Below are 26,464 nucleotides of genomic sequence, written 5' to 3'. Positions count from 1 at the left end.
AAAGAAGGAGAGGGCAAAAAAGTCCCAAAAATAAATAAAAAGAATAAAAAAATAATTAATTGGGTATTAGGGAAATAATCTCTTAGAGTGTTTTGGGTAAAAGGGGTTAAAAAACTATTAGTGGAGCAAGTGGGCAATTTTTAAGCTGAAATTGGGTAAATGATCATTTCCCCTAGTTTTTTTATTACTGGTCTAGTGGCTTTGTATATGTGTCATAGTAGCTTTCTATACCTATGTCAGGAGTTTTTTAGATTGCTTGCTTTTGATTATCTAGTTAATAAAGAGGGTCACATTTGCGGTGAAGTGACATGCTCCTATTTTAGTTTGCATTTCAAATTTTAATATTTTGTTGTATCTTAATTTTTGCAGAATTATTCCCCTTTGCATTTGCTGTAGTAGATTCCGAAAATCATATGAATTTGGGTAGTGAACACTCCATTAACCAAGAGATCATCCGGGAAATCAAGAAATATTCAAATGAAGTATGGTGCTGAAGTTGGCAAAATAATGCCTATGGTTAACGTAGTGTGGTAGAGCTTGACAACAAGAAACATCAACGGTGGCCATCTGAAAATGACATTAGCATTACAACATTAACAATAGCACTGAATTTGTTTGTTTTTCCCGATTACAGTAGCATTTTTATTTTGGTTGTATCCTTTACATTTCCATAACTTTGTAGTTTCTCAGTTTCTGGGAATAACTTTTGTTATGCTTGACAAAAGCTTTTGTTAGTGGTGCAAGTAGCTTTTGTTGGTGGTGACAGTATATTTTGATGTTGGTGACAGTAATTTCTGTTGCTGCTGAAAGTAGCTTTATGGTGTTAGTGACAGTAGTTTTTGTAACCTTCCAGTGGCCGCCGAAAATCTCACCGGAGTAGTTTTTGTTGTTGGTAAGAATTCCAGCGACAATACCTTTTGTGATCTCGCCGGAAATCTCACCGGGGTAGTTTTTGTTATTGGTGAGAGTATCTTTTGGTGTTGGTGATAGTAACTTTATTGATATCACCGGAGTCACCAACAAATTACACTGGAATTCGCCAGAGACCTTGCCGGAGGTCGTTGGAAGTTGCCGAAGACTTTGCCAGAAGTCACAGAAGACTCTCGCCGGAGGTTGCCGGATACCTTGCCGGAGAGGAGAGAGATAATGATTAGTGAGTAATTAGTGACTTTTTACTCTAGTGTCATTTTCATAAATATATTAATTTTGATATCTAAAATTTAAGACAATTTTTAATCTAGTGCCTTATGAGGAAAAAAAGAAAGAAAAAAAAAGAGTTGTGACCATTTGGCTCATATAACAATAAAAAATGATCCTATATGTAATTGACCCTAGTAAAATACAATGGAATGTGAAAAAAGCCAATCTCACTATAACTCGTGAGTGTGTTGTATGCCATTGTACGTCTATGATATATTGGTGATCTCAAAATTGGCCTACTTTCTTTATTTTCCTTATCATTTTGCATGTTAGATTTGTGATTGGAACGGTTATCAATCTCTTTGAAAAACTAATCAACGACATGGAACATCAGTAAGTCATAAAATGTTTATAATTAAATAGCTGGTCAAGAGAAGTAAAGGTTCACAATTTTAGATTTGGGATCTCAAAAGTTGAAAGTACCATTCTATTCAGACTAAACAAAAGAAGAATATTCAATCGAAGGGAGGAAAAAACGAAGGAAAATTTTGTGATTTTAAAATTTCTAGACATCACTTGTATCATTAACATTCTCAACTCAAAAATTATAGATTTCTTTATGGAAAATCAATTCATCATTTTTTGCCCGAATAACTTCAATTTTCACCAAAACATGTCTTTTTGTACCACAAATAACTTGTATCTTCAAAAGTAAATTAAACTAGCGAAATTGAACATCATTGAGTCATGTAACCGTAACTATATATATAATAGACGGTTGGTCGATCTTATTCATTACACTTTTTTTATACATTGTTGCTTAAATCCCGATCGACTTTGAGCTTTTCCTGATCAAAATTACTCCATAGTGCGATTCTTGCATAAAGCCTTTCGTTTCTTATGAGCTTCAGTTGGGAGTTTTACGTCTGTAGCCAAACCAATGGCTTCAAGGAAGCGTATTATATACCAAGTAGTATCAATCTCCCACCATTCCAAGCCTTGTCGAGCTGAGTACTCAAAGGCATGATGATTATTGTGCCAACCCTCGCCAAGTGCTAGCAACCCTAACAACCTAATCAAAATCAAACTATAAATTATATGTAATCCGGCCAATAACTACATATTAATTAATTAGCTAAATAATTGATATATCAATACTTAGTACCAGTTGTTTCTAGACAAATCACCAGTATTCCATACTTGCTTTCCCCATATGTGGCAGATCGAGTTTATTGAAAAAGTAATCTGGAGTAAAAATACAGTTCTCACACCCTGCAAAGAATTATAATTAAAAAGACAAAACCAATTAATCAGTTTGGTATACCAAACTGATTAATTGGTTCCACTGAGAAGTTCATATGTACATAGCCAAATAATTGACTCATGCTTGTGGAACAAGCTAGCTAGGTGATGATCAGTAGGAGCAAGCTTACCATTCCCCAAACCAAGAATGGTAGCCCTCCTCCAGCATATAGCAGAATTCCAAGAGCAACAGAGTGACAAGGATACGTATAGTGAAGAAACCTATAGTACCACTGCTTCTTTAAGTCTCCAACATTCTTGAATTCTAATGCGTCGGGCTACAAAAATTCAACAAACACATTATTGGGAAGACATGTATTAATTTTCTGATCGATACATAATGCATGCTATCCAGTACGATCAAGTATGTGACTTTTTTTTATGCAACTTTTATCTCATTTCACAAGAAAAAAAAATCATTGTAGTCAAGGTAAGGTCTTCATCGAAGTAAATCATAAAGCCATAATTAAACTCAGGTTTTGAGGCTTAAGAGGTAACTGCATATATATGTTATACATACGAATATACGATGATTGATATGCATGTAAACTATAATCTCAATAGTAGCGTGTATCTGAAGTATTTAGGATTGTGTTTAAGAGAGAGAGAGAGAGAGATTGAGACAGGTTTATACGTACAAACCGAGAATGATAGTCAACGATCCAACCAAAATGACTGTACCAAAATCCCTTAATGGGACTGTGAATGTCATCTAATGTGTCGGTATACTGATGATGGACTCTGTGTATGCTCACCCATTCAATTGGACTTCCCTACAAACCATACAAATTAAGAGCAGGCAACAGATTATTGAATCCCCAAAGTATCAAGCTAGCCAGATCAAAGTAGACGGGCTAATTAACAGTACGTTAGCTTGATGCAGTTCACAAACCTGGAGTGAAAGGACGCCGCAGTAGGCAAAAGAGTACTCGAGCCATCTGGGAAGCTTGAAGCTGCGGTGAGCGAGGTTTCTATGGAAAGACAGAGTTATACTGGCGCATGTAACAAAATAGAGTGCCACAGCAAGCCAAAACGCAGACCAGTTGAAATAAAACGGCCCCAAAAGAGCAAGGCAATGTGTGGCGAGGAAAAGAAACTTGGTTGTTGAGGCCTCCATTTCCCCTTCCACGGCGCTGTGCTTGAAGGGCGAAGATAAATTAAAAACAAAACCTTTTCTGTCTGATATGAAACAAAGAAGAAGAAGAAGCTTTTATGTTATTTCCAGGGGACAGAACTATGTTCATGGGTGCAGGGTCTGGGCCACCTTCCGCCCGATATTTTTGGGATCTGGATCCTCTCCTTAGGTCCATTTCATCCTTGTTTGTCCTTGAGTTTAAATTGCAACCCTTATTTCATATCCAAAGGTCAATAAGGTTCCATGTCAGCATTGGACTCAATCTCTTTTCGTTCTTCTCGCTTCCAGATGTCGTCGCTCCTCTTTGTTTTTTTTTTTTTTTTTTTTTTTTTTTTATATTCAGTAGACGTGATCCAGATCAGATCTGGGTAACCCACCAACAATCTCCAGAACTAGGATATGCCTAATTGGGCAACCCAACCCAACCCCACGCCGTCATCTCTTGGAACTCCTTACCAATCCTCTTCGACCTCCAAAGGACCTGATCGGATCATCAAATTTATAATAGCAAAATTACTTTGTCTATCCTTCCCCGAGCTTCCTCTTTCATTCCTTTCCACCAGCATATGCTGTTTTGTGTTTTTGACATTCCAGTTATATACCCTATTTTGTTTCTATGTTCTGACAGGATCGTATCATTGCTCGTCTCCGACAACCATATTCACTCGATTGCATTCCAGTGGAAGCAGAGTATCAGGTAAATTGCTCATATATATCTCTTACGTTTGAGAGTAAAATTTCTATCTTTATTCCAAGTTTCGAACTGCGAATTTATATATGTTATACCTGTATTTGTTGGAATTCTTGGTATGAATCTCACGGAGGAAGAAGATATATGAAGACGGAAGAAAGATTTAACGGAAGAAAATTACAATCGTATTGATACTGTAACTGTTTCTAGATGCATGGCTGAGAATTATTAACATGATGCAAGAGTTTCAATTATATACTGACAGAGACTGACAACAGAGACTTAAGAAACAAGTGTCCACTTCTAGATCATTTTCTTCATTACCAATTATACTCTTTACAGTATCGTACATCCTAAACAGCCTTTAATTTGTTCAAAATCCTTCTTTATAGGGTATTTTCATCAAATTTACTGTTCTAATAAATCACTTATATGTCATAACTCTAGTCATGAAATATATGAACAATATTTATTTAGCTTTTGGGAAATATTTATCTTAGAAGACAGTTAAAGGATAATTTCCTGACAATGAAGACTATGATTTTCTTGGAAATCTCATTATGTTGAAGAAGACTTTTCTTAATGCTTGTTTTGGCATGTTTGCTTGGTTTATGCAGAAACAATTCTCTGAATTACTATGAAGGCTGCTAGTGATTATGGAGCATTAACAGCTTCAGTTGCCGATTTCCAGTGGAGCCAGACATTTAAGGAGCCTCCTTCAGTATGGGGAGTATGTTTGGAGAAACATTTCATTTGTTCTATTCATCCAGATTGAGTAAAGCATAACTTTTTTTTTTGTTATTATTATAAACTTCGAGCATATTTGTATAATGTTTTTAGACCACATGGAGTGTGTCCTTTACATTTCCTTCCGATCCAGGCCCCGGCCGAGGAGGTCTTTAAGCATTTCATCAGAGATCTTTTTTTTCTTCAACTGATGCAGGAAATCCTTCGTCCAATTCCTGGTTCCTTAGCATCATGCACCAAGTTTTTCGAAGCAATGTCGTTTGCAACACTTCAGCATCTCGGAGTAGGTCATTCTGATACCGCTTCTCCTATCAGACCTGCCAAGGATTCCAGAAGAGTACCAGGGCTTTCCAATTGTGTAACTCCACCTCCCTGGAAAACCGAACCAAACTTTGATGACTTGGCTATCAAAAGCTCAAGAAGGACGGATATCAAGCATCAAGAAGCAGAAGATGAAAGTGAGCTGGACGGCTCTAGCCATAGGAGATTGTCAAGGCCTCCTTCAGTTAAAAAGTCTGCTACTTAAAAGCTGACTTTTGTTGTGAGCCAATGTATGTTTTGATGTGAAAATTGAAACAGGTTATGCATTGTAATATAGCACAGCAGCCTCTGCATACACTTCCCATATTGAACTTGAAAAACATGAGTTTGTCCAGTAATACATGTGATTCTGTACGTTCTGAACTTGAAAAACATTAGTTTGTGCAGCAATACATTTGATTCTATTATATTGGGAATTGTGCCCTAGTAATACACTGTTTCACAAGAAAAGGCTTTAACATGTGGTTATGCTCTCAAAACTTCATGAAGACAACTGCAGTGGATTCTCCCGGTACCAAAATTTGGCACGTTCACTTTTAGGCATTTTAGTTTGCGTCCTATTATAGTATGAGCAAAATTCCTGCAGAAGTTTCTTTGTTCTTGATGTCTCGCTTCTTTGTTCTGGGTTCTTCGTTATTGTAGCAGATAATAACTCCACAGCTAATCTAACAAGCAAGGGTCATCTAATCAAATGTTCAAAAACAAACTAATATAACAACCCGTCTTATCAGGCTATATATAATACACAAAAAAAGCATTCACATAGGTCTACACAACAGGTCAAGCAACCTGCAAATCATGCTCACACATGCATAAGATAAAGTTTCAACCAAGAAAGCTAGAACAAAGTATGTAGTTGGATATGAAGATTTAAAACTACAGCATGTAAAAGGAAACTAATCGGACGATCCTTATACTTTTTCATAACGGTCCACTGACGCTTTGGCCCGGGATTCGTCAAAAGAAGCATCGCCACCAGATGGCTCACTATTCTTGTTACTACAGGCCGGTGCCTTTGCCACAACAGGAGGACATTCTACCAAATTATTTGAATAGCAAATTAAATTAAACCCATGATTTTCACTTCACCTTAAGTCTGAAGATCAGTAAAGGAAAGGTGGAATATATATAACCGTCAAAATCACAAAACAACAACAACAACAACAATAACAACAACCTTGCAAGAGTACCAATGAACAGCACTCGACCTTGCAAGAGTAGCTCCTTGCGACCCACCTGCATTGAGAAAACCAATATTAAAAGCCAAGAAAATAAATAAATAAGATAATCTGCGGAATGCAAATAAACAAGTAACAGTTTATCCAATGCAATGCAATACATGATGATCACAATAATTAATCAGGGCTGTGCCTAAAAGTGAATTCAATGACGAAACCCTTAAAAGTTAAAATGACATTCTATTATATGAGCCAGTCTAGTCACATGATTAATAAAATATCTCTTGTCAATAAAAAATGAACCTTTTTTTTTTTTGAAACGATGAACCTACATATGTTAGATTAACAGAAAATTGAAGATACCCGTTCACACCAGATCGAAGATCAAAATCAATGATAAGCAATACAATTTGATCACACGCAAGTGTCGAGTAATTAAATATGTGAAACTCACCTGATCATGCGGTACAACACCAAACAAAATCAAAAGTTTGACTTTTTTGAGTAATTGCCTTGGAATGTGGCCAAATAAATACCGAAAGGGATGTGACTTTTTTGAAACATTATAAATTTCAACACATAAATGGTTAGTGTGTTGTGTACCATTGCGTATGATACATTGGTAGTCCCCTTGTATGACTAGACAAGAAATATGCATACAATAAGTGGTTGGTGTGTTTTATTTTCCTTACTATTATTTTGCATGTTTGATTTCTAGAACGATTATCAATCTCTTTGAAGAACTAATCCATGACACGGAGCATCATTAAGTCATAAAATTATTTTATAATTAAATGGCGGGTCATGAGAGGATTTTAGATTTGAGATCTCAAAAGTTTAAAGGACGTAGACAACTCTATTTCATACTAACAAAATAGAAGCATTCATTCGAAGGGAAAGAAAACAAAGAAATTTTTTTGTAATTTTAAAATTTCTAGACATCAATTATATCATTGACATTTTCAACTCAAAATTTAATTATAACCTTCTATGTGGAAAATTAATTCATCATTTTTTGCCCAATGTCCTAACTTCAATTTTACGAAAAGATGTATCATTTTGTATCACAAATAAAATATATCTTAAAAAATAAAATTAGCGAAATTCAATGATATTGAGTCATGTAACTGTAAATATATAATAGACGGTTGGTCCATCTTATTCATTACACCTCGATCTTATTCAATATTCATTACACTTTCTATACGTTGTTGCTTAAATCCCGATCGACTTTGAGCTTTTCCTTATCAACATTACTGGATAGTACTGCTATTCTTGCAGAATGCCTTTCTTTTCTTATGAGCTTCATTTGGGAGTTTTACGTCTGTAGCCAAACCGATGGCTTCAAGGAAGCTTATTATATACCAAGTAGTGTCAATCTCCCACCATTCCAAGCCTTGTCGAGCTGAGTACTCAAAGGCATGATGATTATTGTGCCAACCTTCGCCATGTGCTAGCAAACCTAACAACCTATAGTCAAAATCAAACTTTAAATTATATATAATCAGGCCAGTAACTACATATTAATTCATTAACCAAATGATTGATTTATAAATATTTTTTACCAGTTGTTTCTAGACAAATCACCAGTATTCCATACTTGCTTTCCCCATATGTGGCAGATCGAGTTTATTGAAAAGGTGATGTGGAGAAAAAATACAGTCCTCACACCCTGCAAAGAATTATAATTAAAAAGACAACCAATCAATCATTTCAGTAAGATATGGTTCCATTGATATGTACATAGGACTCATTCTTGTGGATCAAGCAGGTAGGTGATGATCAGTAAGAACAAGCTTACCATTCCCCAAACCAAGAATGGTAGCCCTCCTCCAGCATATAGCAGAATTCCAAGAGCTACAGAGTGATAAGGATACGTACAGTGAATAAACCTATAGTACCACTGCTTCTTTAAGTCTCCGACATTTTTGAATTCTAGTGTGTCAGGCTACAGAAATTCAACAAACACATTATCGGGAAGACGATCGAGCATTAATTTTCCGATCGATACCTACATGCTACATGCTACATGCATGATTCCAGTACGATCAAGTATGTAGCTGTTTCATTTCAAAAAAAAAAAGTACGTACGTAGCTATTTTTTTTATGCAACTTTTATCTCATTTCACAAGAAAAAAAAAACATTGTATTCAGGTAGGTAAGGTCTTTGTAGGAGTAAATCATAAAGTCTTACACTCGGGTTTTGAGACTCAAGAGGTAACTGCATATTTACGTTACAAATACGCTGATATGCACGTATCCTATAATCTCAATCACAGTGTGTATCTCAGGTAGTCAGGTATTTAGGATTGTCTTTGAGAGAGAGAGAGAGAGAGAGAGATTGAGACGGGCTTATACGTACAGTTCCAAACCGAGAATGATAGTCAACAACCCAACCAATATGACTGTACCAAAATCCCTTAATGGGACTGTGAGGATCATCCCATGTGTCTGTAAACTGATGATGGATTCTGTGTGTGCTCACCCATTCAATTGGACTTCCCTATAAACCATACAAATTAAGAGCATGCAACAGATTAATAATCCCTCAAAGTACATATCAAGCTAGCCAGATCAAAGTAGATGGGTTAATTAATTAACAGTATGTCCTTGGATGCAGTTTCACAAACCTGGAGCGAAAGGACGGCGCAGTAGGCAAAAGAGTACTCGAGCCATCTGGGAAGCTTGAAGCTGCGGTGAGCGAGGTTTCTATGGAAAGACAGAGTTATACCCACACCTGTAACAAAATAGAGTGCCACAGCCAGCCAAAACGCAGACCAGTTGAAATAAAACGGCCCCAAAAGAGCAAGGCAATGTATGGCCAGGAAAAACAACTTGGTTGTTGAGGGGTCCATTTTTTCTTCCATGGTGCTGTTCCTGAAGTGAGAGAGATAAATTAAAAGCAAAAACTTTTCTGTCTAATTTGAAACGAAGAAGAAGAAGCAGCTTTTATATTATTTGGACTCGATTACTTGTAAACATTAACACGTCTTTTGTGTGGCTATGATTTGATAGCTTGCTTCACATGCAAGAAACCGTGTTAATTAAGATTGGTTGTAAACTTGTAATGCATTTTCAGATTCTCAAAGTAGCACTATGCGTTAATTCGTTGCACATCGTTTTATATTGTAAAGTCCAATTGAGACTAAGCCCATGGCCGATTCGTTCTTGCTGGTCTAGAGTTTTGTATGCTCCATAACGTGGTAGACATTTACATGGCATGGAATTGGTTTCCCACAAAATTGCAAGTGTCTAAGCGTCTCCCTGGTATTTAAGACTGCGCCTGAATACGAACACTGTTTTTCAGAAGCAATGTCAGCTATAAGGGAATCGTTTGCAACACTTGAACACCTCAGATCGAGCAGGTCATATTCTGATACGCCTACACCTATAACGCCAACCAAGGATTCCAGAAGAGCACCGGGGCCGGGGTTTCTGATTGTGTAAACTCTGGCCACCTTCCTGGAAAACCGAACCACGCTTTGATGACTTAGCTATCAGAAAGCTCAAGGACGCAGCAGATATCACACATTAGCTTGTGCAGTTATATATTTGATTCAATTATATATATTAAAATGTTTGAGATGATCGATGCAAAGTAAATCACGTTGAATGCTTTGTTCACAGGCAAAAGTGTTGAGAAGATTAGGTTAGCTCTCCCCTTGCCAAATAAAACTTCATGAAGAGACCCCTCTGCAGTTCTAGCTCTTGTTGGTAGTCAATTATTCTTATCAGAGAAGCCAGTGACTCATTGGTATATCTCCCCAAGTACGAAAATTTGACCCTTTTACTTTTTAGCTTTTGAATTTGATAGGTTTATTTCTATGATAAAAACTAAGACTGGTACATAATCGTTGATATGGTTAGTCGTGTTGTATTGATGTCTTCAAATTTAACAATAAGGTCAGTAACTTGAATTTAGCTTTTGTTCCTTGTATTTTTCTTTCTCGTGTCAGTTATGATTGCTTTTATAATTACCTGCACACTAACATCTGAGCTATAACATGAGTTTAATGTGTCATTTTTAGTAGGTTATATGGGATTCAATTGCACTCTTACGCATAGCAGCCTCATTTGCTGGGGTTGAATCTTCTTGAGGTATTTATATGTGCTTGCCTCTTTTTTCTAATCAGCTCAACGTCTTAAGTAACATTTTCTATCATTGTCAATGTTTATCATCTCCACTTTTTGTGTCTTTGAGAGATACCATTGAGCTCTGATGGTTTAGCTTAATCTCTTGGAAGAATTTGATTGACTTGTTGATTCTGATTTAATGTTATCCTTCATTTTTATTCTAACACCTTATGTGTCAAATTTGCAAGTAATTGAACTACTGCTGCCATCCTTTTTGGACAATTTTGATCCCTGGGCAGCCGCTGCTAAGTTTTCATCAAGTAAGTTACCCTTTATTGTTATTAGTATTTATTTTGATATAAAAGTTGGTTGGCTTTATCTTACGAATTTCAACTTAGAAAACCTTAACATGATAGGTGTCCATGCATATATCTTAGCTGGACTAATATTTGCTTTCGGCCTCTCCATGCAGTACACCAATGCTGGGCACTACTAGAATATCTATTCGTTGATTTACTTATATTTAACAGAATAATCTGATAGGTCTACAACAAGTTTGTCTATTTGTTTTCTTTTTGTGCATTCAGCTTTTGGTTTTTAGATTTTCTTTTACTAGTCCTTAATTCATGGTTTTTGGCCTTTGAAGTTCATCATCAGTGCAAAGAACTTCTATGTAATCTTACGGGCCATTGATGAGTGAACTATTTTCTTTTGTAGGTTGAGATGCAAGAGAAATTGGCAAAATGAGTTGCAGTTAAAGGCATCAAGATTTCGGAGACTTTGGACTAACATGATTAATTGCTTATGGGGGATGCTGGTGTTCTTGAAGCTCTGTTTAGAACTTAGCTAAAATTGTATCCAAGTATATTCTGTACTTGATGTATTTGTATTCTTTTATAACAAGTAATTCATGGATTTGTATTCAACAGTTGATTTTTATATATAAAGCATATTGTTATCAATTAAGTGTTGTTGCCTAGGACAATTATTATAATACTGCTATGCATTTTACCGAATAGAAAGAATTGAAATATTGGCCGATTGGATTGGATTGTGATTGGGTGCTGTCGTAGCACCTCAAATGCAGTAGAGCCTAGGGCTGGGCACGGTCCCAGACCGGCACTGCTTTTACAGGGACCGGGACCGGAACCGGCAAAGCTAAACCCGGACCGGACTTGCAGATGCAGAGAATGGGGACCGGCCTAAACCCGGACCGGTAATTGTTTTACAGGAACCGGGACCGGAACCGGGACCGGCATTCTTAATTCGGGCCGGGACCGTTGTTGCAAATAACAGGGACCGGGATAAACCCGGACCGTGACAAAACATGCCCGTTTTCGGGTTTCCGATTCCAATTGATTTGTGGAAATTTGAATTCTGTATAATTCGGGTTCATGCATTTGATTTCCTCACGAGTTGGGGTGCCGAGTACCTACATACAGAGAAAAAAAAAATGCAAACTCAGTTGAAATGGCATAAGCTCAGTGATCAACTTTGAGTTGATAAACTAACAAACACAAGGCCAAAGAAAGTTTACCTTAATAATCTCAACAAGCTGATCAACTCCACTCTCACCTGGGAAGAGAGGCTACAAAGGCCAAAACAGAGGGTAAAGAAAGGACTTGGAAGTTGGAAACACCTCTGATAAAACCTAAATAAATTAAGTGAAATTTCTTATACTGCATAGAGAACCTGAATCACCCATGCTTGAACAGGAACACAAGAACAACTATTCATTTAAAAATGTATAGGGGAGTTTGTGGATTAAATGAATCACCCATGCTTTATATATTGTTCTATCACCAACAAAATGTTCTACTTTAAGATATGAAACACTGGGAGAAGGGAATACCAGAACTTTTGCACTTCCAAAATCACACAACTTGACTTGATGAGTATGGGGATTAACCTGAAACAACGAATTGTAGTGGTAAATATAGCTGTTATGACCAAACTGAAATTCTAAGCCTTCACAGCAAGCCCAGTAAGTAATCGCTCCTAACTCCAATCCCTAATCAAGAGCACAATTGCTACCAGAAAGATCGAAATCAACAGGCACAATTTTATATCTGTATGAGTGCAGAATGGGGCACACCAAATTGAAGATCATGACTTGATAATCCAGCAAAATTGAAGGTCATTCTAGAAGAGGAAGTACTTACCGGCGCCGGAAATCAGCGGGATGCTGCTGGAGAAGGTCGTGGCGAAGCTGAACACGACGTCGTCGTTTTGGCCAAGCAAGCCGTTTACATAGAAGAAAACCCGGATCCAAATCAATGAACAAGTTCCACTGTTCCAGTATCAGTATGTAAAAGAAAAATAGCTGATGAATATGTACCTGAATGAAAGAGAGAAAATGGCAGAGAGTGAGTGATGAAGAATCAAGAATGTGAGAGAAACCCAGTTCATTTCAGAACATGGGGGTTGTCTGTACTATGTGTACTTGATAACTGATAAGTGATGAATGCGAAGTACCTGGGACAGAGACGCAAGAGACCGATTGTGAGAGCTGAGAGCTGAGAGGCAGAGCCGCAGAGGTGAGAAAGATTGTGAGGGAGAGAGCCAGAGAGGCGGCGTCGCAGAGTTGAGGAAGTGAGGAACTGAGGAAAAACGATTTGGGATTTTAGAGTTTAGGTTTACTTACTAATCCATACTAACACAATGGACTTCGGTTTTTTCGGTCCACGCAGTCACCGCAAGTCAAGAACCGGGACCGGACCGTCACATTGAGTACAGGGACCGAACCGGCCAAGCATTCAAGCAAGTCAAGAACCGGGACCGAACCGGCACACTGAATATAGGGACCGAACCGGCCCGAAATCACTTATTTTTAGTCTAAAACCCGACCCGAACCGGCCGGTCCGGATCGGTTCCTTCCGGTCTTTCGGTCTTTCGGTCATTTATGCCCACCCCTAGTAGAGCCATTTAATAATATTAAATGAGATACCCATCCGTCTCTAAAAATAAGTAGAGGCGATTTGTATTGTCATAGGCAGCGGCGGACGCAGAAATTTTTGTGAGTGGGGACAAAAAACAAGGTTGAACAAACAAATATAAAATACTACAATAAATGAAGCATAATTTTTCAATCTTTCGATATTGATAATATTTTCAATGAATATATATTTTAACTTCCTAACAGATAAAATAACTTTAAATCAATATATTTTTTGATATATAGTTTATTTCCATCTATTTATTGTAAAGTACACTCGCTATATTTCCTAGCAAAACCGAAAAAAATGAAAATACAAAATCAGCGTGCATTAAAAAATAGTAAAAAATATTTCAAACTAGTCATGAAGATTGGATTGCTCGTGTAAGTTTCCAAAGGTATCAGGCAAGCACGTACCCTAAGCTAGCTAGCTAGGCTAGCTTGATGAAATTTTCATTTGTAATTTGTTGTTGGAAAAGGCGTGCCTTGTGGAGTTGTGGGTATTAATGTAATGCTTTGTTCAATTTGAACTTGGTAATGCAGAAAAAGCAGCGAACCTTCCCGTGTAAGATTATAAAAGCCAAATGCTTGCATTCATTTACACGTGTAAGTTTCTTTAGTTTAATCGTTGTGAGGCAGCAGATTACACTTCCTCGGGGGGCATGGCAGCATATTCCTCTTACTCTGGGGGCAAAACCAATGAACATAACATACATATATCATATATGAAGCTGCTGAGCAAATGAAAAAAATCCACTGGGGGCAGCAGCCCCCACTCGTCCCAACGTGCGTCCGCCAGTGGTCATAGGCTTCTATTGTCCACGTGTTACAGAAACAGCAATAGAGACGGATTTTTATTTCCAGCTGTCTCTAATAACCATTAGAGACGCAATCTTTAGAGACAGATGGCTATTTCGTCACTCCTTCTATTAGGGACGAATTTAGTGGTATTTTAGTCACTAATAACTTTTTAGAGACGTTTTGTGGCTGTCTCTAAACCCCATATTTGGTGTAGTGACAGCTTGCTTCACACGAGCAAAATTTCCCTTGAAGATTAATACTCGAAAACTGCACATAATGTTTAATCATAGGAACAGTCACTAGTATAATAAAGCTAATGAATTGGTTAATTACTAAATTATATAGCAAATTGTCGATATCAAAGCTTGAGGCTTAAAGCATAGTCCTAGACATATATATGTCTGACCCATAATTAGGTGGTAGACATTGACATGGCATGTAATGCTATAAAAGCCAGCCTAGCTAGTCTCACTATATATGGTCAGTGCATGTGCTGGCCTCCCAACTTCATTTCCATCTAATTTCTTCAGCCTCATAATCATTTTGCACAGTGATCGACCTTATGATTGGAACCATTAATTTTTGTATCAAGATTAATTTGAGGATGATCTAAGGAAACATCAAAATTGAACATACATTCATTTAATAAATGAGAATAGACGGTCGGTCATGGGATTTACGTTTCCTGATTTCATATTACATTTGAAAATAAATTATCTCTTTTTCAGACTAAACAAACTAAGGTCATATCAAAAATTCAAAGGGTACCTCAATTGTATTATATAAAAGAGAGGTTAGTGTACGTGTATGTACAGTAAAAGGAAAGTTTTTTTTTTTTTAATTTTTTTATTTTTTTATAAGAAACTTAATTACATATTAACTAGATAGTAAAAGGAAGGTTGCACGCACCTCTCTTTCTTGTAGTTTAGCTTTGGAGCTTCAGGTTAACACACACACACACACACTATATATATATATACAGTCCGGCTACACTAAGGACGTCCTTAGTTTTTCTTAGGTACGGATTTCCGGTTTTCACCCACTTTCCGATCAAATTTTCACATCTTAACCATTCAGTTTTTAGGTCCTAATGTATAGATCACCTCTGCAAAATTTCAGCCAAATTGGTGATCATTAAGGCATCCAAAACTGCAAATTACAACAATGTTAACGAACGGTTCCGGTTCGACAGATTCGGTTCGTTCGTGTAAATTGCAGTTTTGGACGCCTTAACGATCACCAAATTGGCTGAAATTTTGCAGAGGTGATCCATACATTAGGATCTAAAAACAGAACGGTTGATGTGAAAATGTGATCGGAAAGTGGGTGAAAACAGTAAATCCGTTCCATAAGAAAAACTAAGGACATCCTTACCTGAGAAAAATCCTATATATATATATATACAGATCCTATCCAGAGCGGAGTTCCTCTTTGAAATTACGGAGTGAACTTCGAGTTTTTGGTCGCTTTTAGGTTGCATATCCGCATCTCGACCGTTCAGTTTTTAGGTACTAGTGTATAGATCATCTCTGCAAATTTTCAGCTAAATTGATGATCGTTAAGGTATCTAACTCGCTTAAACCAATCGACGAACTGAATCTGTCCAACCTGAACCGTACTAGCTTTAAGGCAGTTACCAATGCCTTAACGGTCATCAATTTGGCTGAAAATTTGCAGAGATGATCTATACACTAGTACCTAAAAACTGAATGGTCGAGATGTGGATATGTGACCTAAAAGTGACCCAAAACTCGAAGTTCACTCCGTAATTTCAAAGCGGAACTCCGCTCTGGATATGATATATATATATATATATATATATATATATATATATATATATATATATATATAATCTATTGCTCTGCTAAGGAAGTCTTTAACTTAGCTTAAGGAACGGATTTCCATATTTTGACCACTTTTCGATCATATATTCACATCTTAACCGTTCAGTTTTTAGGTATATATGAGTGGATCATCTCTGCAAATTTCCAGTCAAATTGATGATCGTTAAGGCATCCAAAACTGCAATTTACACGAACGAATCGAATCTGTCCTTCACCGTTCAGTTTTTAGGTATATATGAGTAGATCATCTCTGTAAATTTTCAGTCAAATTGATGATCGTTAAGGCATCCAAAACTGCAATTTACGCGAACGAATCGAATCTGTCCAACCTGAACCGTTCGTGTAAATTGCAGTTTTGGATGCCTTAATGATCATCAATTTGGGTGAAAATTTGCATAAGTGATCTACTCATATATACCTAAAAATTGAATGGTTAAGATGTGAATATGCGATCGAAAAGTGATCAAAATATGGAAATCCGTTTCTTAAGCTAAGTTAAGGACCTCCTTAGCATAGAAGGCCTGTGTGTGTGTGTGTGTATATTTGGCTTAAAAATATTATATATTGAAAGGAAAAAGAGAACTACAAAGGGGACACACACACACACTATATATATATATATATATATATATATATATATATGGCTCTTCTATTAAGAGATCTCTTGTGGGACCCACTTTTTTTTATCTCATTTTGGCATCTCGGCCGTTCAATTTTTAGGTCCTAATATATAGATCACTTATGCAAATTTTCAGCCAAATAGATAATCGTTAAGGTATCGAACAAGATTAAATCAATGGACGAACCGAATCTGACCAACCTGAATTGTTCGTGTTCATAATTGTAAATCGCAGTTATGAATGCTTTAATAATTATCAATTTGGCTGAAAATTTGAAGGGCTAATCTACTCATATAGACCTAAAAACTAAATGGTTGAGATGTGGATATGTGATTGAAGTGGGTCTAATAAGCGAACCATTAAAATTGCCAAAAAAAAAAAGGATCTCTCACTAGAAGGGTCGTGTGTGTGTGTGTGTGTGGATGATCAAGGGAGGACCTCTTTAAACTTGAAAAGTGAAGATGTTTTATTTTTAGCATGTATTTTAATAATGAAAACCATTCATTCTCTATTTACCTACACAAATATGAATCCTACAAAAAATTAGCATCAGAAAAATATTTAACCATTTGATTAGCGCAATGTTCATTTTAATTTAATCTAACGAACTACATTTTTTTACACAATTTTCAATGACCACATGATTATGAATTTGGTTGATTTTTTGTAGACACAATTATTGCATAAAAATGTAAAGGATCAACAGTTGAAATCATTAAATTAGGTTACATACCAGTGTAAAATAGTAAAAATTCTCAAATTTTTAAAGTAAGGAGGTCATCTCTTAATCCTCCATTCTAGTGAGGGATATTTTTTTTGGCCAATTTAAGGGATAGCTTATGTGAGATTCTGAATTTTAAAGTTAATCAAATTTTATTTTTGAGTTTGGAAATGGAAAGTAGATGTCACTATGAGTTCTCAGTATTTTTCGGTGAATTTTTCGGATTCTCGAACTATTTTTAAGGATTTTTTTAAATTTGGGTGGAAATTGAATTTATTGGTGATGTGGCGCCTTATTATTGGTCGAAAGTGACCACGGAACGACAGCCATGTTGCTGTTATCCTAAAAGGCTAGTCATCTGCCACTTGTCAACATGGAGACATAAACTTTATTCTTTTGTTGACAAGTGTTTCAAGTTGGTGGAAGTTTTCGATGTTGACACATGGCAAGTTATCATTGGTCTTCTCTCCCTATAAATAGGAACTTAGCCCCCATATATTCCGTACCAATTTCTGAGAGACTCTCTCTCTAAGTTTCTCTCTCTACATTTTCTCTTTCTAGTATCTCTATCTAAAACTTCGGTGGATCATAACTTTTGATCCGGAACTCCGATTCAAGATCCACGAAAGGCTACAGATTCGTCTTGATTCCCTCTTTCTATCCATAGAAGTTTGAGTTGATCCAACGGTTATTCCTAGAAGGCTCATTTTAGGAGGCTCGGTTTACGATCGGTGTTCTGGGAGGCGATTCGTATTGTCGAGGTGAGTGAGTTGTATAATATGTTTCAAATATTCTTATTTGCTATAAAAATGGTGGAAAAATATGATTTTATCTATTTACGAAATATCTCTCTATTTTCAAGTGAAACATGTTTATTTGTGAAATATGCAGAGTTTATATATATTATGTGTTGGATCCATTGTTTGACTAGTCATGAAACATAAGAACTTCTTGATTGATTATGCCGAAGTAAGGATGTGTCACACGGTGGTATAGGGCTAGAGAAAGCGCATTAGGGTTCCCGTGCGGTAAACTAAATTGAAGGATAATCAATAAGAAGAGATGATGCGATGTGATGATGCGATGTGATGATTTGATGTGAATTATTGTGTATAGATCACCTCTGCAAATTTTCAGCCAATTTGGTGATCGTTAAGGCATCAAAAACTGCAATTTACCATTATAAATACGAACGGTTCCGGTTCAACAGATTCGGTTCGTTCGTGTAAATTGCAGTTTCGGACTCCTTAACGATCACCAATTTGGCTGAAATTTTGCAGAGGTGATCTATACATTAGGATCTAAAAACTGAACGGTTAAGATGTGAAAATGTGATCGAAAAGTGGGTGAAAACACCAAATCCGTACCTAAACCTTAGGTAAGGACATCTTTACCTGAGAAAAATCCTATATATATATATATATATATATATATATATATATATATATATATATATGCGCCTTGAAAGGTGAACTGCAAGTTCTACAATGGGAATTGAAGAGCTTTCAAGTTCCAATGAGGGAGCTAAGCCATTTACATTTGCCAGATCAATGAGAGCAAGTTTTTGAAAATGAAGAGCCCATCAAATCAAACTCGATATAGATTTATTAGATCATTCTCTATCTACATATCAACTTATATCAACCACATCGATCAATTAATCTTCGCTTAATTATTAGCTAATTAAGAAACGAACTAACAAATTTCCTTGGATTAAGAACCAAGTCTGTCACAAACACATGTAGAATAGTAATCTTCATGCTCATACAAAGGTAAATTCCCTAACATTATGGGTAGTATTTAGATTTTAGATCTATTAACAGTGTTAGTTTAGTTGATTAGCTTAATTAGGGTTTAAGTCATCTTGTCTAATTAGCTTAATTAGATCACTTAGCTTTCAGTTTGACTTAGCTTTCAGTTTGGCTTTGTCACTATAATTGTATGATGCCAGGCTGTTACAAAGTTAGTTAGCTCTCAGCTCAGATGGTTGACACATGGTCATCATCTGTGCATTCATTTCTTGTATAAATAGGACATGCTCCATTGTTCTGTAACAATGACGCAATACATTCAGTTTCAGAAAACCTTTCTCTCATTTCTCTAAGCTCATACACAAAGCTATCATGGTATCAGAGCCAGGTTCGATCAAGGAGCACAATAAGTTGGAGATTCAAGCAAAGATTGAAGATTATATGCACTCGTTTCAGATCATCATCAAGTTTCAGCAGCAACAGATATGTACTTCGTTTTCAATTAGATCTAGTAGACCTTTCTTTGAGATTTGTTGAGATTTACTACGATTCTTACATCATTGAAGCTCAGAATCACTATAATCAGTACTCGATTTCATTTTGAGGAACTTGAATTCACTATAAGGCTCAGAAATTCAGTTTTGTTCAAGATTCACTAGAAATTGTTGAGATCTTTGTACTACTTTTTCATCTTTGAAGCTTAGATTCATCATAATCGGTGCTCGTTCGTGATCTAGTTGTTGTTGCTACTATAAGTTCAGGAAGTTGAAAGTTCTGTTGAAACCCTAGCTTATTTTGGTACTTGTTCATCCTAGCAGTTCGATCTGTTATATTCAGTCATTGTTCTCACTACTAGCAGCTATTCTTTGCTTTAAAACTCAGAAAGTTACATAATCAAGTTGAAACCCTAGCCTTCTTGCTAAAGTTGATAAGATTGGAGCCATGACTATTACTCAGACTACACAAACCACTGTTTACCTACCTAATATTCTCTTGGATGAGTCAAACTACCCTACGTGGCTGTTTAGGCTTGAATCATTTCTCAAAGGCCAGAATCTCTATGGCTTTGTAGATGGAACCATTCACTGTCCACCACAATTTGTTCTTGACACTGATCGAGTTATGAATGTGATCAACAATGAGTATGTTACCTGGAAGACTCAAGATCAGAGTATTGTGAATATGCTAGGACAAACACTTAGTCCAGTTGCCATGTCCTGTGCTGTTGGTAGTAAGTCTGCTGCTGAAATGTGGGCTAATCTTAAGCTCAAGTTTGCTGCTCCTAATCGTCAAAACATTCTTCAGTTGAAGTCTAATCTTCAAGGGTTAAAGAAAGGATCAGATAGTATAGAAACTTACTTGGACAAGGTTAAGTCAGCCAGGGATGCATTAGAAACTGTTGGAGTCTTCCTTGATGATGAAGATATTGTGGTTGTTGTCCTGCGTGGTTTACCTTCTGAGTATGCTGCAATCAAGACAGTAATTCGAGCTCAATTTGTGACATGTTCAATGGGGGAACTGAAGACACTTCTAAAAGCAGCTGAAGTGGATATTGAAAATGAGATGCAGCCTAGCTCTTCTTTGACACTCACTGCCATGCTAGCTCAAAATCAAGCATCAACTTCTAGTGTCACAGCTTCTTCTCCTGCATTTGTTCATAATGCCAGTACATCCAACTCACCTGTCTTGTCATCTCAATCTCCAAAAATACCTCCTGGTTTCAGTTCATTGCCACAACAGTCTGCCACTTAGTCTCTATCTCCTCGAACTCCACAGTCTCCATATATTAACATACCTGCTCTTCCTTATGGATTCTCCCCATATACACCATTCAGTCTCTTTGACACATCATTCCCCATGACTGGTCTGTATGCAGGAAGAGGCAGAAACAACAACTTCACTGGAGGAAGAGGCAATTTTGGTGGTACTGGCAGAGGTCCATTCTTCAATAGAACCAACAATGGTGGCTTCAATACTGCAAATGGAAATGGCTCTAATAGGAACAACCACCCTGGCACTTTTAACAGGACCATCAATCCTACTGGTGGTGCACATGTCACTTGCCAACTCTGTGGCAAAGTAGGTCATGGTGCAAGAACTTGCAGGTCACTCAACAACTACAATGCTGGAGGTGCATCAAGCTCAAATATTGAATGTCAATATTCTGGAAGGGACAATCACACTGTTGATCGATGTTATTACATCATTGGTTTTCCTGGTCAACAACAACAGACTGAAGAGATTCAAGCAATGCTTGTTGCAGCCACTCCAAATCCTCAATTCTGGCTTGCAGATTCTAGTGCTACAAACCATATGACCAGTGAAGTTCAACTCCTCCATAATGTTGCACCCTACAATGGCACTGATTCTGTTCAAGTTGGTAATGGTAAATTTCTAAAAATCACACGTACTGGGGATGCAATGCTTGGAAATCTTAAACTCAACAACATATTGCTTATTCCTGAACTTGCTGCTCACTTACTCTCTATATATCAGTTATGCAAACAGAATAATTGCTCTGTCTGGTTTGATGAGTTCATGTGTGTTATACAGGACAAGGTGCTGGGCAAAATACTTTACCAAGGACTGAGTAAACAAGGCTTGTACCCTATACCATTTGACTTACCATTCCAGTTACAGAAGCTTTCTAAGGCAGCTACCTCAACTCAGGCTACTCAACACTTATCTGCAGCTTTTCTTGGCAAAGTTGTTAAGCATTCTCTTTGGCATAAAAGATTTGGTCACCCCTCTAATGAAGTTGTGAGTCAGATGCTGAATAAAAGTAGTATACTTAGTACACCTGATAGTAGTTCTATATGTGAAGCTTGTCTTCTAGGAAAATTTCAGAAACTCCCCTTTCCTAGTTCACAGACCAAGGCTTTAAAACCCTTTGAGATTGTTCATTCAGATGTTTGGGGACCATCACCTCATGTTTCAATTGATGGTTTCAAATACTTTGTCTTGTTCATAGATGACTGTACTAGGTATACTTGGATTTTTCCCATAAAAAATAAAAGTGAAGTGTTGCAGTATTTTCAGTCCCTTTGTGCCTTTGTTAAAAATCATTTTTCTGTTTCCATCAAAACCTTGAGATCATATGGTAGGGGAGAATATATTAGTACTGCTTAATTTTCTCAGTCAAAATGGCATCTTGCATCAATTTCCTTGTCCATATACCCTAGAGCAAAATGGAATATTAGAAAGGAAAAACAGGCATGTGAGGGAAACTGCAGTAACCTTAATGCAAACTGCTTCTTTGCCTTCTGCATTTTGGTTTCATGCCTGTGCTTAATTTGGCTACATATCTCATTAACAGGATGCCTACACCAACAAATAATATGGAGTCTCCCTTTTACACACTATACAATAAACAGCCTGTTCTAGATATTCTTAGGGTCTTTGGCTGTGTCTGCTACCCACTCATGACACCATATAGGACTGACAAACTACAAGCCAAAACTGCAAAATGTATTTTCTTGGGGTTTGCTGCTAGATATAAGGGCTATATATGTTATCATTTGGGAACCAAGAAGTGTATCATATCCAGGCATGTCTTTTTTGATGAAGAGACGTTTCCATATGCTCAACTACAACACAAGCTATCATGTCAAAAACCTATAGAGACATCACTTCAAAGATCAATGGTTCAACCTCACCGGTCAACTGTACAACCTTGTCTTGTTCATACTCAGTCCACTCCTCAACTTGTTTTGCCCACACCTATGTCACGTTCTGCTGCAACTACTTCCACAGGTTCACCTCCAAACTCAACTACTATTCTTTCTTCTCATCATGACTCTTACACCAATAATGCCTCTACTGATGAGACACACAATGAATCTTACAACAATAATGTTTCTACTAGTGATGCACCTCATCTGATCTCTATGCCACTTAGTAATACAGTTTGTGATCTTGGTTCTCTTCCCAATGTCACACTACATGATCACATCTCAGAGCCAGATGTCATTGACAATTCATTGTCTCCCTTTAGTCCTACTGTTCACACATCTATTCAGTTTGAAGAGCAAAATGGGAATATCAGTGTGACTACTCACCCTGGCATTGGTGAGTAATGTGTACCAATCAGACCATGCTTCCCAATAGTAATGTGTCAGAGTCAAATATCTTGCATCATGTGGAGGGTTTGACTAATGCCATAGTCAATGATCACAGCATGCTTACTCGAGGCAAAAGAGGAATTGTACAGAAGAAGAGCTTTCTATCTGTTCTCACTGAACCTACACTACTAAAAAGAATTCCAATTGCTTCGGTTTTTTACTTCGGCATCCATTTCCGTCGCAATTGATGACCAATTGCAACGGCAAATTGTCCGTAGTGAATGACTTTTATTATTAGCAACGGTAACTCTTTACCATAGTAAGATTTGTTATTAATCGCTACGCATTTTTGTTTTGCCGTCGCAAATATAAACTTTTTTATTTTTAAAACCACCTGACTCTCACTCCTCTCTTCCTCACTTCTCCACCACTCCTTTCCCTTTGTTGATCACAGACCCATGCCCAAACTCAACTCCACTGCGCCGCCACCAAGCCCAAGGAGGCCAAGCTCTAGGGCGACCGCTTCGAGGAGGGCCTCACCGAAGCCGTTGTGCGCTTCACTGATACATTCGAGCGCTTCACCAACGCCGTCAAGCACTTCACCCGTTCACCGAGTCCATTTCCTTTGACAAATCCCTTTACAAGCATGATATCATGGGAAGCAAGGCCCACGCCTCAGTGCTCCCCAAACAGGTCATTTACTTAATTTCTTCATTTTTCAATTCTCCCAATTTCTCAATTTCTAGGGTTTGATTTGGTTACTATTAGGGATTCATCACTGTTTTGGGTTTAGGGTTTTAGCGTTTAGGGCCCAGGCCGCCTAGGCGCTGGGTCTCCGCCGCGATTAATGTCGAATCGGTGGAGCTGGGTGGTTGGGGTTTCGGCGGCCACCTAGGCGGCCTAAACGGGCGCCTGGGCGCCTGTGCATTTGGGCGGATTGGCCTGGGTGGTACTGCCATTATATTTGGTTTTGATTTGGATTCTTTTCGGCAACGATGGAGGTCCGATCCTCAACTGCGATAGAACTTTCTTGTGTTTCTGAGTTTTGGTGAGGTGGGTCGATCTGATTTTGGGGTGTGGATTAGTGAGATTAATCAGTTTTGCTGATTGGATTCGGTGGAACAAAAAGTTATCTGGGTTGGATCTGAAATAGTATACCTGACCTGACTGACCTGAGTCTCTCTATTTCTCTTTTCTCCTCAGAGTCCTTGTGTCGTGGATGGATACTCTCTCTTCTTCGATAAGGTAGGCAGTTACAGAATATGTTGATAACTTGATACCAATCATATCTGTTAGGTGTTTATTAAATAATGATGGACTTGGCGTTAAGATCCATGAAATTTCAACTAAAATTGGTTTCTTGCAGTTCATGTCCAGGGAGGAATCTGGGAAATGGTTTGGAGAGAAGGTCCTTGTATTAGCAAATTGTTTTTGCAATTGCCGTTTTTGTTACAACTGGGCTTATTAATGGAGTCAAAACTGGTCTTCGTCTGCCTTTTGTTTTTTTGATGACTGTTCTTCGTCTGATTGATTATTATCAATGCAATTGGGTTTTCCATTGTATAAGCTTTTTTGCTATTCTATATTTTTATTATTGATTTTTATCCCATGGATTGGCCTTGGTTGCTGTGAAATTGATCTAAAATTGGAGAGAGATTATGAAAGAGATTGTCAAGTCCCTAGCTAGAAGTTTCGGGGAAGCTGACGTTTCCAATCTCCTTGAAGCAGGTTTGTGATGCTGGCTCATATCTGTGTCTGATTGTGTTCTATCTTTTCCTGGACTTGATTTGCAGATTAAGGGAAAGATTTTTATGTTGAGTGTAGCAATTGTATTGTTAGATATAATGGCCCTTTGATATCTGTTGTAGTTAAATGTTTGGATCACTGTGGCTAAGAAATTCGACATGCCTGATAATGATGTAATGCAGTCTGCATACTAGGATATGCATATTTCATTCGAGTAAGGTAATAAGTTATAAAGCTCAAAATCACAAGTTCAATTAGATAGTATAAGCTTAGACTAACTGGCTCAAGTATCGATAGTGTGGAACATTTTGGATCTTAGTTGTTAGTTTTCGGAAGACCAATCTTAGTTGTTAGGTTTTTGAGCTCTCTATGTTGGGAACCATGACTCATATCACAGAATCAATTTTTGGTCTCATGACTTAGAACATATAACAGTGGGTTAGCAATGGCATCCCCACACGCATTCACCAGTCTCAAGGAATTGAGACTTGGTCCGTTTTGGAATGAGCTTAATTCATTCCCTGCTTTTTCAGGTTCTACCACAACTTGAATCTCGTGGGAATACCGAAGTTGACAGGCACCACTAAATCTGGTGGAAAACATATTGAGTTTGTAAGCGATGATAGGTGTAAGATACATGGTTGCATTTTTAATATGTGCTCTGAAGTCATTTCTTTGGTTTTAAGATGATTTTCGGTAGATACACTGACCAATTTGCTATTTTTCTGTTAAGGGAAAGGGATACACTCTGCAACACTGATCGTGAATCTTCAACAGCCCGTCAACGTTCTCTCCGTCGATAAAAATTTGATGGTTTCTGAAGTAGTTTGCTGGTGGTTTTTGAAATTCAATGTTGAATTGATGTGTGTATACATATATGGATTTAATCGTGATTATATAGAATTGCATTTTCTCTCTGCTTTCTGTTTTGTCATGAAGAGATTTATATTGTCAATTGTAAATCTAGGATGGCCTTGGTCGATTGGGTTTTCTAGATAGCTAAGTTACAAGTCTGTTGTCTTTATAATTACAAAATTTGACAAACTAAATGGAAAAGGTAGATAATTCGGTTGTTTACTTGATATGTGCACAAAGGGTAGATAATTTTGGAGCTTCTGGGAATTGAAGGAGGAAGAACACAGTATTTATTATTTAAACAAATTGATAGAGGTATGAACCTGTGTTTTTGTTTGCGTTTTACAACTGGGTAATTGGTGCATGATAGCCATCGTGTTTCTTATTCTTCTGTCTAGTTTTGTTAAAAGTTGGAGGTAGATTTTTTTTTTTTCAAAGTTTGTAGGTTTCAATTCCCATACATTTCTTCTGCAACAGATCTTTAATATGTGTACTGGTGTAGTATGTAAGTTGCCCTTTTGTTTATTTGGATAATTTCCATT

At 37.3% G+C, this 26,464-nt stretch overlaps 3 protein-coding genes and 1 pseudogene across 5 annotated transcripts; 1 reads left to right on the top strand and 3 right to left on the bottom strand.

The window, feature by feature from the left end:
• Positions 1 to 1,880: 1,880 nt before the first annotated feature.
• LOC133725971 (palmitoyl-monogalactosyldiacylglycerol delta-7 desaturase, chloroplastic-like) lies at positions 1,881 to 3,697 on the bottom strand. 3 transcript variants are annotated; one of them, XM_062153398.1, is made up of 5 exons: positions 3,335 to 3,697; positions 3,198 to 3,215; positions 2,574 to 2,720; positions 2,306 to 2,412; positions 1,881 to 2,212 (listed from the first exon to the last, which is right to left on the bottom strand). In XM_062153398.1, exons 1-5 carry the CDS (start codon positions 3,557 to 3,559, stop codon positions 1,999 to 2,001), a joined length of 711 nt encoding a protein of 236 aa, XP_062009382.1. In that variant the 5' UTR covers positions 3,560 to 3,697; the 3' UTR covers positions 1,881 to 1,998. The 3 variants fall into 3 exon arrangements, with proteins under 3 accessions (XP_062009382.1, XP_062009381.1, XP_062009380.1); XM_062153397.1 differs by having other exon boundaries at positions 2,306 to 2,385; positions 3,081 to 3,215; positions 3,335 to 3,681; XM_062153396.1 differs by having other exon boundaries at positions 3,081 to 3,215; positions 3,335 to 3,680.
• LOC133732438 (AUGMIN subunit 2-like) lies at positions 3,685 to 5,743 on the top strand (annotated as a pseudogene).
• Positions 5,744 to 7,638: 1,895 nt separating this feature from the next.
• LOC133725970 (palmitoyl-monogalactosyldiacylglycerol delta-7 desaturase, chloroplastic-like) lies at positions 7,639 to 9,440 on the bottom strand. Its single transcript, XM_062153394.1, has 5 exons — positions 9,145 to 9,440; positions 8,877 to 9,017; positions 8,316 to 8,462; positions 8,080 to 8,186; positions 7,639 to 7,984 (listed from the first exon to the last, which is right to left on the bottom strand). The coding sequence occupies exons 1-5, from the start codon at positions 9,379 to 9,381 to the stop codon at positions 7,768 to 7,770; spliced, it is 849 nt and encodes a 282-aa protein (XP_062009378.1). The 5' UTR covers positions 9,382 to 9,440; the 3' UTR covers positions 7,639 to 7,767.
• A 2,063-nt stretch (positions 9,441 to 11,503) lies between these two features.
• LOC133732431 (uncharacterized) lies at positions 11,504 to 13,539 on the bottom strand. Its single transcript, XM_062159980.1, has 6 exons — positions 13,536 to 13,539; positions 13,065 to 13,227; positions 12,751 to 12,831; positions 12,441 to 12,497; positions 12,126 to 12,239; positions 11,504 to 12,020 (listed from the first exon to the last, which is right to left on the bottom strand). The coding sequence occupies exons 1-6, from the start codon at positions 13,537 to 13,539 to the stop codon at positions 11,981 to 11,983; spliced, it is 459 nt and encodes a 152-aa protein (XP_062015964.1). The 3' UTR covers positions 11,504 to 11,980.
• Between the last annotated feature and the right edge of the window lie 12,925 nt (positions 13,540 to 26,464).

The sequence above is a fragment of the Rosa rugosa genome, chromosome 1 (genome assembly GCF_958449725.1).
Source record: "Rosa rugosa chromosome 1, drRosRugo1.1, whole genome shotgun sequence".
Lineage (NCBI taxonomy): Eukaryota > Viridiplantae > Streptophyta > Magnoliopsida > Rosales > Rosaceae > Rosa > Rosa rugosa.
Note: the sequence above shows the minus strand (reverse complement) of the source record. Positions and strands in the feature narration are given on the sequence as shown.